Source organism: Nannobrachium achirus (genome assembly GCF_963921795.1).
Source record: "Nannobrachium achirus genome assembly, chromosome: 18".
NCBI lineage: Eukaryota > Metazoa > Chordata > Actinopteri > Myctophiformes > Myctophidae > Nannobrachium > Nannobrachium achirus.
The window spans coordinates 46,487,501-46,501,981 of NC_137825.1; the positions used below are offsets into that span (position 1 = coordinate 46,487,501).

Here is a 14,481-nt window from a genome sequence, read left to right on the forward strand (position 1 = left end):
CCTAGTGCCATACTGCTACCAGATCTACTTAATCCCCAGTGCTTGGAAGTATCACTACGACAACTCTCTGGGGTCCACTCATAATCCTGGCGACCCATTATTCCCTCCATTAGGTTAGGGTTATGGGTAGGTTTAGTTATAATAGGGCCAGTTGACTCCACATGTACCAGCAGCTTGGTGACAGCCTCCTCAATCTAGTTCAATCTTTGGGATCTCTTCACCTCCAGCCCCTTTTGCAGGGAGCCACTCATCATCATCAGAGATAACAGAGTCGATAGACGCACCCATCCCTCATCAACTTTACACATTCTGGGTGTCTGAGGTGAACAAACAGCTCTCCAGCTGTGTGTTCGGAATATGGTGGCCATTCAAGCTTGTGGCGATGTAGGAAGAACGGCTGCCTTGGAATCTGAAGGTTCCAGGGTCGATTTATGTCTCCTCCTGCTTATTTGTCGAAGTGTGCTTAAGCAAGACACTGAACCCCTAACTGCTCCCGATGAGCACCTTGCATGGTTTCTTGGTGTGAATGTATGTGTGAATGTGTGTGTTAATGGGTGAATGTGAAATACATTGTACAGCGCTTTGGAGAAGAGCGCTATATACTGTAAATGCAGTCCATTTACCATTATCAGCTCTGTTGTCTCTGTTGATGATGTCGCTAGTGGAGAAGAGATCCCAGACATCTTGAATAGGATTAAGGAGGCTGACACCTGGTGCATGTACAGCCTCCATTATAACTAAGCCTATCCCTAACCTTCACTAACCTAATGGTCAGAATAATGGGATGTCGGAACTATGAGCGGACCCCAGAGAGTTGTTGTCTCCTTCACATTACTGCTATACTACACCCCATATTTCCAAGCACTGGGGATGAAGGAGATCTGGCAGCAGTATGGCACTGGTGAGACTCACTTGCACTGCATCAAGCAGTCTCATCTTGGAGCACCACTAGCCAAGACAGTGATCAAGGCACATATGCCTTGGAGACAGGAGATGACTGCATGGGCCAGGTGAGGATTAAACATGTAGTTATGGCTTCTGACCGAGTACAATGTCTAACAAACTTTGGAGAGGCAAAGACCTTGACAGAACAAGACACAGTATTGGTAGCAGAGAAGTACAACTGCTGAGACCAACAAGGCACCTTTCTAGCGCATTTCTTGCCACCTGCTTGAACAGCCAAGGAACCTGAGGAAAGACTAGAACCAATGGAACATGGAACAGGGCATGACATAAAGGCTTGTCCTGTTGTCCGGGACAAGTGCCCATACTATGGAGTGGAGGGAGCAAGGGGGGTCATTAGCCGTCCTTTTGTTATTATTTCAATGTATGAAATCTTTATCCGGACAAGTGACTTTTGTCTCCGGACAAGTGAATGGGAAATATACTTGTCCAAAGGACAACTGCCTCAAAAAGTCAATGTCAAGCTCTGATGGATGGAAGGAGCACTTTGACTTTAGTACACTCCTGCCATGTCTGAAGCAAGACACTCGACACTGATGGAGTTCTGTGCATCATATTTTGCCATGGAACAATGTCAAATCAATCCTGTAAAAACACCTCATACTAACTTGCATGCACACAATCCCAATATGGTGCACTTTGAGGGAAATTGTTATTTAATTGTGTGTGTGATTTTGTTGTGTAATTTTATTTGTCACTTTTATTCGTAAATAGTCTTATTTGCTCATTTAAACACCCATTTTAAACCCCAATTTAAAGTTAAATGTGGATGCTTACTTGTTGTATTTCTCACTAGTATGTCTTTTGTTATAAACAAAACAAACTTACTATAAAATAGTAACAAACTTACACAAAATACTATAAAAGTGCAAGTAATGAACAAAATCGTTTTTGAAAAATGGCACTGACATTGATATTTCAAAGACAAGATGATCCTTAATGGTCAAAACAATGTCAGAAATGAATTATACATGTCAGCATTAGTTGATTTAGACCTACTGCACCTGTTTTTACTCCTAACAATGGCCAAGTTATGGCCCACGGTCTTCGGAATAGCAAAATGACCTTGACCATGACCTTTTGAGGTCCAAATCGCCCAAAATGGTCAAAACAATATCAGAAATGAATTCCCCACACCACAATTAGTCCAAATAGAGGTATTACATGTGCATATACACCCAGAAACAGAAAAGTTGGATTTTCATCATAGCCGATGGCAGCCATATTTGATTTGGCCATTGCGCCATTCCTGGCACTATGGCGGACGAGCACCTCTGTGATTCTTAATGTCTAGGGACCCACTGACTCAGTTCAGGTGAGAAACTCCCCTAACACCAAATTGCAAACAGGACTTTAAGGCAGATACTGTATTAACTGTAAAACCCCTGACGAAATTGAATTTGAGACACACACGGCTAGACTGAATGCCATGGTGAAATGAGTAGAATAAGCATTGGGTCTAGTGCGGGTCTAATTAATTCTAATATTCCAGTTTTCCTCTATCCCACTTATCCACGTCCGGTTTCGGATCAAGCCCGATTTTTGGGACCTGTGCTACCCTCTAGTATACCGGTATGTTAAAACAATTTTCCCCCATATAATATGTACATCTATGAACATCCATGATCATTGCAACGAGCAGCTGAAAATGTCCACAAATGGTGTTGTCATGGAATATAGATTAGTTGACATTGTTGTTTGGTTAATTTAAACAGCATGTTTCAGATTTGTGTATTTCAGGTGCTAGTATAACAAAATTCAGGTTCTGAGGAAAATCACAGCTCGAAAAGGTGAATCAACTATTGAATAATGATTTTAAAGGAGATATCCCTTGTTTTGTTATCCATAACACCACCACTTAGCTATGTGACAGAACTGACAAACCATTTAAAAATCAAGTCCAAAACGGAAAAGCGTGATGACCATATAGATGTACGTTCCCTTCCCTCCTTTGTGTGGACTGTGCGCGATTTTTGCCTCAAGTTGGAGCTGGAAGGAAAACCAATAACAGCAGATGAGTACCTGGAGAATGCTCTCAAGGAGAAAAAAGGTTTCATTAACTGCTGACAAATTATTTGAATGTAGATGGTGTTTCAGTCATTTCATGTAGCACAGTTCACTAAAAGTAAAAGGTATTGTGTTTCATTGTTTTAAAGGTACAGAGAATAAAAAGAACAGCCAGCTCAGTTCCTGCCTTCGTAAATACTTCCCGTGCCGTTCGTGCTTTGTATTTGAGAGACCGGGAAACAGTAAGACACTGAAACGAATGGAGGAACTGACCGATGGTGACCTGGACCCAGAATTTGTTCAAATGGCCAAAGAGTTCACCAGACACATCTACACTAAATCTGAAACCAAGACCCTCGGAGATGGCATGAAGGTCACTGGCAGATGTAAGTGGAATTCATAGTTCCAGGGCCTTTTTGTGTTATGTTTTTAGTGTAGGTTTCCTAGGTTTTTTACTATTTTAAAACTTTGTTAAAGGAGAATTCCAGTCTAAATAGGTGTTTTACCTTCTTTTGTTGTTATTTTGTTTAAAAAAAAAAAAGAAAAACTCGTCCAGGTGTTGTTTTTATCAAAAATGCATTATTGTCCATTTTGGTTCGAAATCTCATCTTGTGAGACTTCCGAATCATATTAATAGGAATTGGAAGTCCAAATCGTATTAATAGGAATCGGAAGTCTTGTGAGAAGAGATTTTGAGTGTGAGTTAACCGTTTCACGGCAGAATCTCAACAATGACGTAAGCCTGGAGTATAATGTTGTTGCTACGTTCATAGTGTGTGTTTTAAGGGGCGATATGAGCCGAAAAATACGCACCGCCGCTCCCGTTTTGGGTCGGCCAAAATGGACAATAATGCTTTTTTTTATTTTTATGATACAACAACACCCGGAACAGTTTTTTGGAGACAAACAAAACAAGGTAAAAAAGCTACTTAGACCAGAATTCTCCTTTAATACTTTACTCCAATCAAGCAATCAATCTTTTCGTCACCTTATTGAAATAATGGCCCAAGTACATTTTCAGAAAAAAATTATCCAAAACTAAACTATATAATAATATATAATAATGTCTATTGACATAAACACATCAACACTGTCTGTCAGTTATGTAATATTATAAACATGACTAAGGCCAAACTATTTAATGAATGACTCCAGACTTAGGCAAATTTTATTTGGCCCAAGTAAAATAGGCCATTATAGGGCATCGCAGTTTAAGCCCCGCCCGTCCTCACTCTGGACCCGGAAGCGTTTTCCCCATTCATTTCATCCATAGACATTTCATAAAGTATAAATGCATTTATTTAAACGCCTTTTAAGCCTCTGACAAAGCCACCCCGGCTTGTGAGGAATCATGACAATATTTTGTATTTTTTGCATGCAAGGATTAATTAGAAAGCTGAAAAAAGGGTAGGGTACAACTTTGTACCCTCGTCTTTTTTTTTCAGCTTATCCTCACAAGCCGGGGTGGCTTTGTCATATATTTGAGTCATATTACTTTGAAAATACATAGTTACATTTCAGGTTTATAAAATAATAAGACTGTGGCCATGTTGGGAAATAACTTGGGAAAAAAATTTGCCGCGTGTGAATGATGAGAGACAGATCGCTCTTGTATCTGTGAAATGCTAGCTGGACACGCCCATTTCCTGATCATCACAGCCGCACATCATTGTAGAGTAGACACGAGCAGTGGTGGAAAAAGTACTAACATTTTGTACTCAAGTAAAAGTATCAAAAAATAAAAATAACTCAAAATTGTACTTAAGTACAGTACTTAAGTAAATGTACTTAGTTACTTTACAACCCTGCAATGACTGCAGGTGTCGGCTCACCTGCAGTCATTGCAAATGAACTCAATACACTACCCCACCAACACAAAGGAGGAGCTGTCTGCAGTCCATCAATCCAGTCCTTCTAGGCCTCAAAGTACCTCAAAATTGTACTTAAGTACAGTACTTGAGTAAATGTACTTAGTTACTTTACGCTGCACCCTCAATGCAGGGCAGCCGAGAGCGAGAGCTACTCGCTGCTCAATCTGATCCTCTCATAATGACCATAGTTTAATGTTTTAACTCTATTCTAACTCTTCTAATTGTTGGCTCGCCGTAGGCGAGACTACTATGTTATCCTCATTATTTATAGAGTGAGTTCCGCCGCATATTTCCGCCGCAGACAGTTGGCATTTTCTGCCGCAGACAGTAGAAAGGCAGAGCCACTAAACAATGAGGTGGCTATGTTATCCTCCACTAGCCAATGAGGTGGCTATGTTATCCTCATTATTTATAGAGTGAGTTCCGCCGAATATTTCTGCCGCATATTTCCGCCGCAGACAGTAGAAAGGCAGAGCAACTAGCCAATGAGGTGGCATGATTGCATTTGAGTTCCGTCGCAGACAGTATAAAGGCAGGGCCCTTAGCCAATGAGGTGTAATTGAGGTGTGGAAAATCTGGGAGTGGTGTTAGCTGGGGTATTGGTTGAGCTTTACATGACAATTAACACGCCACTTTTAGGGGGAAATAATGAGTTCTGCCGTATATTTTTCAGGAGGACTGGATAATGTTGTCAACATAGAGAGAGTAGAAGATAGTTTGAAACAAGGAATAATACGCAGACAGTTTCCCATAAGGCTTGCATTTGCATGTACAATACACAAGGTTCAGGGCATGACAACCTCAACTGCAGTAATATCACTAAAGAATATCTTTGAACCTGGTATGGCTTACGTAGCTCACAGTAGAGTTAGCTCTCTCAGTGGATTACATATACTTGATATGAATGAGAATACAATCCACTCAAATCCTGAAGTCACTAAAGCCCTTAATAAGATGACACAAGTTCGCTTTGAAAACATAATGCCAATTGCTCAGAGGACACAAACTCTCAACGGTCATGACACTCTAACCATAATCCATCATAACACAGAAGGACTAGCTCCTCATATCGATAATATAAGATATCATCATGAGCTATGTTTAGCAGATGTATTATGTCTTACAGAAACTCATCTACAAGGATCATTTATTAGTGACCGTTTCCATTTAAAAGGTTACACAATGTTCAAACGTAACCGAAAATGTATTTAATTAAACATTTTTATTTCTATTTTATTTCTTTTTAAAACATTTTTTTTTTTACAAGCGAACAGTATCTCTAGTTATTATTAACTTTCCCTCACAAATAGGTGCCCTGTCCCCTATTTATATTATTTTGTCATGATTTGTCCCAGGAACGGGAAAGAAAACCTGCATAACAATTCACCAAGTCACATGGCTTGTTCCTCCCGCACATGAAGCCCTCATTCTGGGCATGATCGTAACAAGCCAGCTGTGAAGTCAAGACCTGCCCCTCGCGACTGCAGAATGTGTGCGAGCTCTGTTTCACCATGAATACAGCAAAATCAGTCAGGTCGTTGGTCATGGTCGCTGACAAAGTTATGTATTTACTATATATAATATCGTAATTCCACAGCCTGATTCCCCACTGGTTCCCATTCATTTAATGGGGTTCACGTGACCAAGATTCCCAAAGTGACACGCTGTTTTGACTCATCACTTTCCGAGGTGGTTGGGCGGTGCCTCGGGAGTTGGGACCTCCTTCTTCAGACAGCTCCCAATATTAACACTTTCAGGGTATAGTTGCATTGGCAAATATTTTCACAACTATTTCACAGTTCTATTGACACAACGTAGAGCCTGTTCTGTTACTTTTCCTCTAAAATGTGATGCCCTATACTAAAAGGTGCAAGCACATCATGATCCTTCAATTAGGATATAACAGAGGTGGCCAGTGTCATGAAGAGCTGATTTAAGAAAAAAAGAAATGTCCCCAAAAAATTACACAGGCCATTATTTTAAGAAGGTGACAATTTGAGGAAATGCACTTTGTAATCAGTGAGCGTCCTCTGCTCACTAAGTGTTTGTAGCTAGACTGCAAAAAAACATCAACATACTGCAAATAGACGATAAATTAAAAAAATCTAACGTCATGTTCCATGTTAGTCATCACTCTCTGATTTATCAGTAGTTGAAGATGAACAGACCTTTCAGACGGGGCGGGGGGCAGTTGACACGCCCTATTAATTCATTTTCAGTGAGAGGCAGGCGATTATTTGGGACACGCAGAGAAGTTGAGGAGCTGAGAGGCAGGCAGGCGGGTAAGCGCGGTCCTGTGAAATTGTCACGCGCATGCTCGTTTGTGCATACACTCACAGGCGCCAAGAGCTGGATTGTGGTTATCTTTGTGAAATACCGCCCAGCGTTTACTAGCAGAGCGATTGTGTTTGTGTCTCCACCGCGGTGTGATCCCCACTATTCCAAGTGAGAAAGCCTTCTGTAGGGTGTTTTACTGAACTGTTCTCCCTTCCACCAGGGCTTGGTAAACTGACAGCCGCATACGTGAATTCAATCCGTAATGGAGAGATTCCCTGTCTGGAAAATGCTGTGGCTGCTCTGACTGCGATTGAGAACGCCAAAGCTGTTGAGCAGGCCCTGGCCTGCTATGTACAGAAAATGAACTCAATACACTACCCCACCAACACAAAGGAGGAGCTTTCTACAGTCCATCAATCCAGCAAGAGAGATGCAGTGGCCCTTTTCATTAAACGTGCATTCAGAGATGAAGACCAGCAATATCAGAGGAAGCTTGTGGTATGGGCTGTAAATCATTATTTTTCACATCTTGTGACACAATCACCTATACATATCTGTCTGTCTGTCTGTCTGTCTGTCTGTCTGTCTGTCTGTCTGTCTGTCTGTCTGTCTGTCACAGTGATTACTCAACACATTTATAAAATATTTCCTTTGAATTTCAATTTACTTAGTGTGACTTTTTTTCTTTGTTTCAATATATATATATATATATATATGTATGTTTAGTATGTTTAGGCACACAAAAACACAATTCATGTGTGAAAAGAAGATATAAAATAAGTCCTTGCATTTCCTTGCATTTCAATAGGGCTTCGCACTGCTCGGTCGCTAAAAAATTTTCATCATCATCATCAACATCATCATCATTCTGTTATGTTTTTTTAGAGAGCACTTGAGGGGGAATACAACCAGATCTGTGAGAAAAATGTTCAGAAATCCAAGAAGGCTTGTGAACACATCATCAAACGCATCTTTAAACCCCTGGAGGACCACCTGAAAGGTGGTTACTACACAACCACTGGAGGATACAACAAGTTCGCCAAAGACATCAAGATGATGATTGATGAATACAACTATGAACAGGGCAGAGGAGTGATGGTAAGATGGACAGATGAGTCCCTGCCTACTTCAGATGGAGTGCTCTAAATAAATTGAGTCTACACTGAATACAATTTAACAATTAGTATGGGTTTGTGTGCGTGCGTGCGTGCGTGCGTGCGTGCGTGCGCGCGTGCGCTCGCGTGTGTGTGGGTGTGTCAAAGGCTGCGGAGGTGCTCAAGACATTCCTGGATGAGAAGGCAGCAGTTGGCCAGACCATATTAGCAGTGGATAAACGCCTCTCTGAGGCAGAGCGGAAACAAAAAGGTAAAATATGAATTAGTTCATATTAATTCGTTACATACCAAGATTTAAATACTGTAGATACTTTCACACAGAATTGTAGTGCTTTCTGTTTTACATGGTATAAGGTATTTAAATGCCCAGTGCCCAAACAAGAGTAGTGATAATGCATGCAAGTTTGAAAGGGCAAGTTTAAAATGGACTAATGGTAGGGCGGATGGATGAACCTCTGACGTCACTCTGACTCGGATATATACCATACCATATACCATATAAGGAGTTCCCAATGCAGTGATGCCCAACTACGGGGTCACAAGTCAAGTCACATGTATTTATAGCACATTTACGACATCGCAGACTCAATGTGCTTCAAAGAAAATGAAAATAAAGACAAAAAATATATCTCCTTGAATGGGCCATTCTGTCTGTGACATCAGTTACTTTATTTGTACGGATCGATCCATGCTCATACATTCCGCATTAAAACAGACAGCGTAAAATGTACGAGCACCGCTCATAAACAAATTGCAAATGTCAGCAATGAAACAAAATGAACACAATTACATATAATTAAATGTAAAAATGTATAACAGACCTTAAATCAGCGGATATAGAATGGGTGGTACCATAGTGGTTTGTCTAACCTCAATGTGTCATCATGGCATCATTGACTATACACTGTACAGTGAAACAACACTCAAAGTCACTCTTTTATCACAAAGCTTATTCTGATAATATATAACATGACCAATTATCTTTGTCTATTGAATACAGAGGCAAAAGAAAAAAGAGAGCATTTGGAGAGACAGGCACGAATCGCCGCGGCAGAACTCCATGCCTCGCAGCTGCGGGAGGCTGACCTGATGAGAACCCAACAGGAGAAAATCAGACAGCTCCTAGAGCAACATAAAAGGCAGCAGATTGTAAGTGATATCAATAGGATTCCTGCTGGGGACGCTGTAGGCGCTGGGGGCATGTTCCCTCCTCTGTGTCATCAGTGCCCATACCCTAGGTGGGGTTGGCAAAAGGGCCATTCTGTGTGGAGTTTGCATGTTCTCCCTCACGAAAAAATGCAGTAATCCTGGTCTCTATACTGCCTCCCCCTGGCCAGCCAGGGCACCTGTCCAACCCGGGAAACTCCCCCCTGTCAGGTGAAAAGAAGCAACTTGGACTCCTCATCCATAGAAGGAAGCATGAGTTCAGTCCGTTGTCTCCCCAGGTTGACAGAGGGAGTGTAGCGCACAGAATTACTTTAGATAATTGACACCAGGAGGAAAATGGGTTACACAAAAGGGAGCGTAGCGTTATTAAGACGTTTGATAGTTCGACGTCACATTCGTCCGACGCTGGTGAATGCTAACCTGGTGAATGTCAACCTGATGAATGCTACTATGCCTAAACCTAACCCTAAAACCTAACCCTAAACTAACCCTTAGTCAGACTAATGGGACATCAAAATATCGAGATTTCACCTACAAAAGAGAAAAAAAAGTATGGTTTTCATATGGTGTCTTTTTTTTCATATTTATTTATTTGGGTACAACAGGTTACATGTATCATATCATTGTTTTGGAATTTCAATATAATTGAATCCCCGTGTCCCTAGTTTTTTCCCTTTTATAACAAACACCACCTACACAAGACAAGAACTTACACAACATAAAACAAATGCAACAGAATATACATGAAATAAATATATATATATATACTAGTAAGACACCTCAGGGTGACATGCGACCTCGCCCTAAAGGGCGAGGTCGCGCCAATTCTTGACTATCTGGCCAACCACAGTGTTTCTCTGACGATTCTAGTTATCATTCTGGGGGGAGTTTGTTCATGTTTTTGTGAGGGTATCAACCCTAGGAGACACGGGGAGAACATGCAAACTCCACACAGAAAGGCCCTATCGCCAACCCCACCGAGGGTGTGAGCGATGGGGCCTAAACATGGAAATGTGGAGAACACTATATATGGAGATAGTCCAGTCCATCATGTCATAATGGGACTACCGTCAAAGACAGTAGCCATTGTTAGGCCGGAGTCAATGGCTGTGTCTATGACGGTAGTTCCATATGACATATTGGACTAGACTATCTCCATATATAGTGTTATCCACATCTCCATGTTAGGACTCATATATGGGCATAAAAAGTATGTCATGTGACATCACTTCCTGTACAGACAGTCAGCCATTGACTCCGGATTAACAATGGCTACTGTCTATGACGGTAGTCGCATATGACATATTGGACTAGACTATCTCCATATATAGTGTTATCCACATCTCCATGTTTAGACAGCCAATGACTCCGGCCTAACAATGGCTACTTTCTATGACGGTAGTCCCATATGACATGATGGACTGGACTATCTCCATATATAGTGTTATCCACATTTCGTGTAGCCGCCCTGTACAGGAAGTGATGTCACAACTCGCTGACATCACACTGACATCACAGAGGATATGGAAGGACGGTCACGAGGATACGGAAGGAAGGAAGGAAGGACACTCAAGCGACACGATTCTTCAGAGTATATGCGACCTTCTAGTAAGACACCTCAGGGTGACACCTCAGGGTGACATGCGACCTCGCCCTTTACGCCAATTCTTGACTATCTGGCCAACCACAGTGTTTCTCTGACGATTCTAGTTGTTATCATTCTGGGGGGAGTTTGTTCATGTTTTTGTGAGGGTATCAACCCTAGGAGACACGGGGAGAACATGCAAACTCCACACAGAAAGGCCCTATCGCCAACCCCACCGAGGGTGTGAGCGATGGGGCCTAAACATGGAAATGTGGAGAACACTATATATGGAGATAGTCCAGTCCATCATGTCATAATGGGACTACCGTCATAGACAGTAGCCATTGTTAGGCCGGAGTCAATGGCTGTGTCTATGACGGTAGTTCCATATGACATATTGGACTAGACTATCTCCATATATAGTGTTATCCACATCTCCATGTTAGGACTCATATATGGGCATAAAAAGTATGTCATGTGACATCACTTCCTGTACAGACAGTCAGCCATTGACTCCGGATTAACAATGGCTACTGTCTATGACGGTAGTCCCATATGACATATTGGACTAGACTATCTCCATATATAGTGTTATCCACATCTCCATGTTTAGACAGCCAATGACTCTGGCCTAACAATGGCTACTTTCTATGACGGTAGTCCCATATGACATGATGGACTGGACTATCTCCATATATAGTGTTTTTCACATTTCGTGTAGCCGCCCTGTACAGGAAGTGATGTCACAACTCGCTGACATCACACTGACATCACAGAGGATACGGAAGGACGGTCACGAGGACACGGAAGGAAGGAAGGAAGGAAGGAAGGAAGGAAGGAAGGACACTCAAGCGACACGATTCTTCAGAGTATATGCGACCTTCGGTCGCAAATACAAATACTAAAATTACAAAGCAAAAAGGAGGTCACATAGAGAAAGGAAGGGGTCACATCAGCTACAACAGTCCACAGACATGCCTAGTTTTCCCTCTATTGGTGTGGCAGTGGATCACTGCCCCAGCCAACATACCGGTAGGTTGTCAGACATGTCATTTTAATCACTATCTGTCGGGAGGGGGGCAACCGTGTCAGATGGTAAGTGATCAAGTAGAGGTTTCCATATTTTGGTAAAGAAGTTCTCATTGCCTTTAGACCTAGCACTCAATTCTCTCCATAGGTAAGATATTATATATATCCCGGTACCACTGTGCCACTGTTGGTGGTTTATCCATAATCCAATTAAACAGAATGCATTTCCTGGCCAGAACTAACAATTTTTGGAGAAGCATAACATTAGATGAGTTCAGGTTCAGGGATAAGGGCCGATCTGGAAGGCTAAGAAGAAATAAACCTGGTTTCATCTTGATATTACATTTAAAAATATTGTTTATCTCTTTGGAAATTGAGTACCAGAATTTGGAAATTGCGGGACAGTCCCAAAAGCAGTGCATACATGTACCAGTTTTATCTTTGCATTTAGAGCATACTGGAGATCTTGTGGGGTCAAACTTGTTTAAAATGTATGGTGTCCTGTGTTGTCTATGTAGAATTTTGTATTGAGTTTCCTTAAGTCTGTTACAGCAAAATGCTTTACTACAGGAAAGAATGCTCGCCTTCCAGTCGGCTATTTCATATTTAGTTTTCAGATCCTTCTCCCAGCTTGATATTACATTATCTATGTTATGCTTATTCCAGATATCCATGAACTGACAGAAATATGAGATTATGGGCTCTATTATGATCCAGGTCTTATGCCTTAACTTCTTTGCCTTTTTTTACTATCATAATAGAGCCCAAAGCCTTTAGGCTGTGAAAACTGAATGAGACATTCATCTAGCAGACTTCTAACCAACCCACCAGGGGGGAACACCATTTCAGTTTGTATGAAGTGACGTATTTGAAAAAAAATCATATAAATGATTGTAAAATGAGATTTCCCTCCAGGCCCTTACTGTATTAAAGATAAAAGATTTTTTTATGCTGGTAACGACTTTGTACTGTCAGTCAGTAGACTCAACAGGGTTGCAGGTGAACAGCACCACGCATCTATATGGTTACATGTTCCACTGATATAATCTTTTACCCATTCATGGATGGTCTGTGCATGACAGGCCAGGTTAAAGTTTAGAATGTTAGGGAGTGCTAATCCACCTCTCTCTTCAGGAAGCTGTAGTGTCTTAAACTTAAGTCTGGGTTTTTGACCATGCCAAATGAATTTGGAAAGATGACTTTCTAGGCTCTTAGCTACCTTTCTAGTTATCCACAGTGGAAGCATTTGTATAGGGTATAATAAACGTGGTAGGATGTTCATTTTTATAAGATTAACTCTACCTAGCCATGATATAGGAAGATGAAGCCATCTATCCAAGTCAGCTTTTACTTTTCGCAACACTGTGATAAAATTCAATTTAAACAGATCCTGTATATTTGGGGAGACCATTATCCCTAGATAGGTAAAACCTGCTGTAGACCACTTAAAAGGAAAAGTTGTAATATTGGGTGGATCAGTGGTGCCACCTACTGGCATTGCTACAGATTCAGATTAACCTTGTATCCTGATTCAGGACCAAAAGAGTCAATTACTGACAAAATGGCCGGGATAGAGGTCTCTGGGCTGGAAATAAATAATAAAATGTCATCTGCAAATAAAACGATTTTAAGCTTATGTTTTCCCACTTGAATATCGGATATGTCTATATTGCTTCTTATCGCCTCTGCTAAGGGTTCGATGGCGATCGCAAACAAGACTAGAGCGATGAAAGCGGATCTCCCTGCCTGGTTGATCTGGCCAGTTTAAAAGCTGGTGAACGTGTCCCATTAACCACCACACTAGCACTTGGAGAGTGGTAGAGAAGTCTTACCCTTTTATAAAGGTGTCACCTAATCCGAATTTATCAAGAGTCCCGAATAAATAAGGCCACTCTATCCTATCAAATGCCTTTTCGGCGTCAAGTGAGATGACGATCATAATGGTGTCTGTGATGTGTGGGCGATACCTCTTGCCTGGCGGTCCATCTTCAGCATCCTTATCCCTGTTTAGAATGTGTATAATAATTTTGAAAGTGTATAATAATGTGTTATTTCAGGAGTGGCAGAAGAAAACGAAAAAAGCTGAAGAGGAACACGCACAGCGGTTGGAAGATCAGAGGCGGGCTGCTGTAAAGGAGAAGTTCAGTGGTGTGTTCTAAATTTTTATCCCCCAGGTTCCCATTGTTATTTTTTTGTGTTGAACTCCCCATAAGGGAATCTTAGATCGCCTCAAGAACTGTGTTCCAAAATTAAACAAACATATGTTGTTTATCCATATTCATCCATATAAACAACATATGGATATGAAGCATCGACTAAAGGTGGAAATGTACACATTTACCCAAAGAGCAACATAATTAAATGCTAGAAATCGGTCAAATAAAACCCAATGACTGCATTTCCCATGAATGCAGCTGCAAGGGAACAGTGATTTCAAACCCGGAAGTGTAGTGTTTCCGTCAGCTTT

The 14,481-nt window shown here is 41.3% G+C and overlaps 1 protein-coding gene across 1 annotated transcript in view; it reads left to right on the forward strand.

Annotated features, from left to right (window-relative positions):
- Positions 1-14,173, forward strand: part of LOC308303812 (guanylate-binding protein 1-like) — a gene marked incomplete at both ends in the record, with an annotated part of 40,288 nt that extends 26,115 nt beyond the window's left edge. Inside the window, 5 exons of the mRNA XM_080748311.1 lie at positions 2,826-3,013; positions 3,120-3,356; positions 7,339-7,469; positions 8,004-8,216; positions 14,072-14,173. Of these exons, the coding sequence (XP_080604437.1) occupies positions 2,826-3,013; positions 3,120-3,356; positions 7,339-7,469; positions 8,004-8,216; positions 14,072-14,173 (871 nt within the window). The remainder of the gene's footprint in view (positions 1-2,825; positions 3,014-3,119; positions 3,357-7,338; positions 7,470-8,003; positions 8,217-14,071) is intronic.
- Between the last annotated feature and the right edge of the window lie 308 nt (positions 14,174-14,481).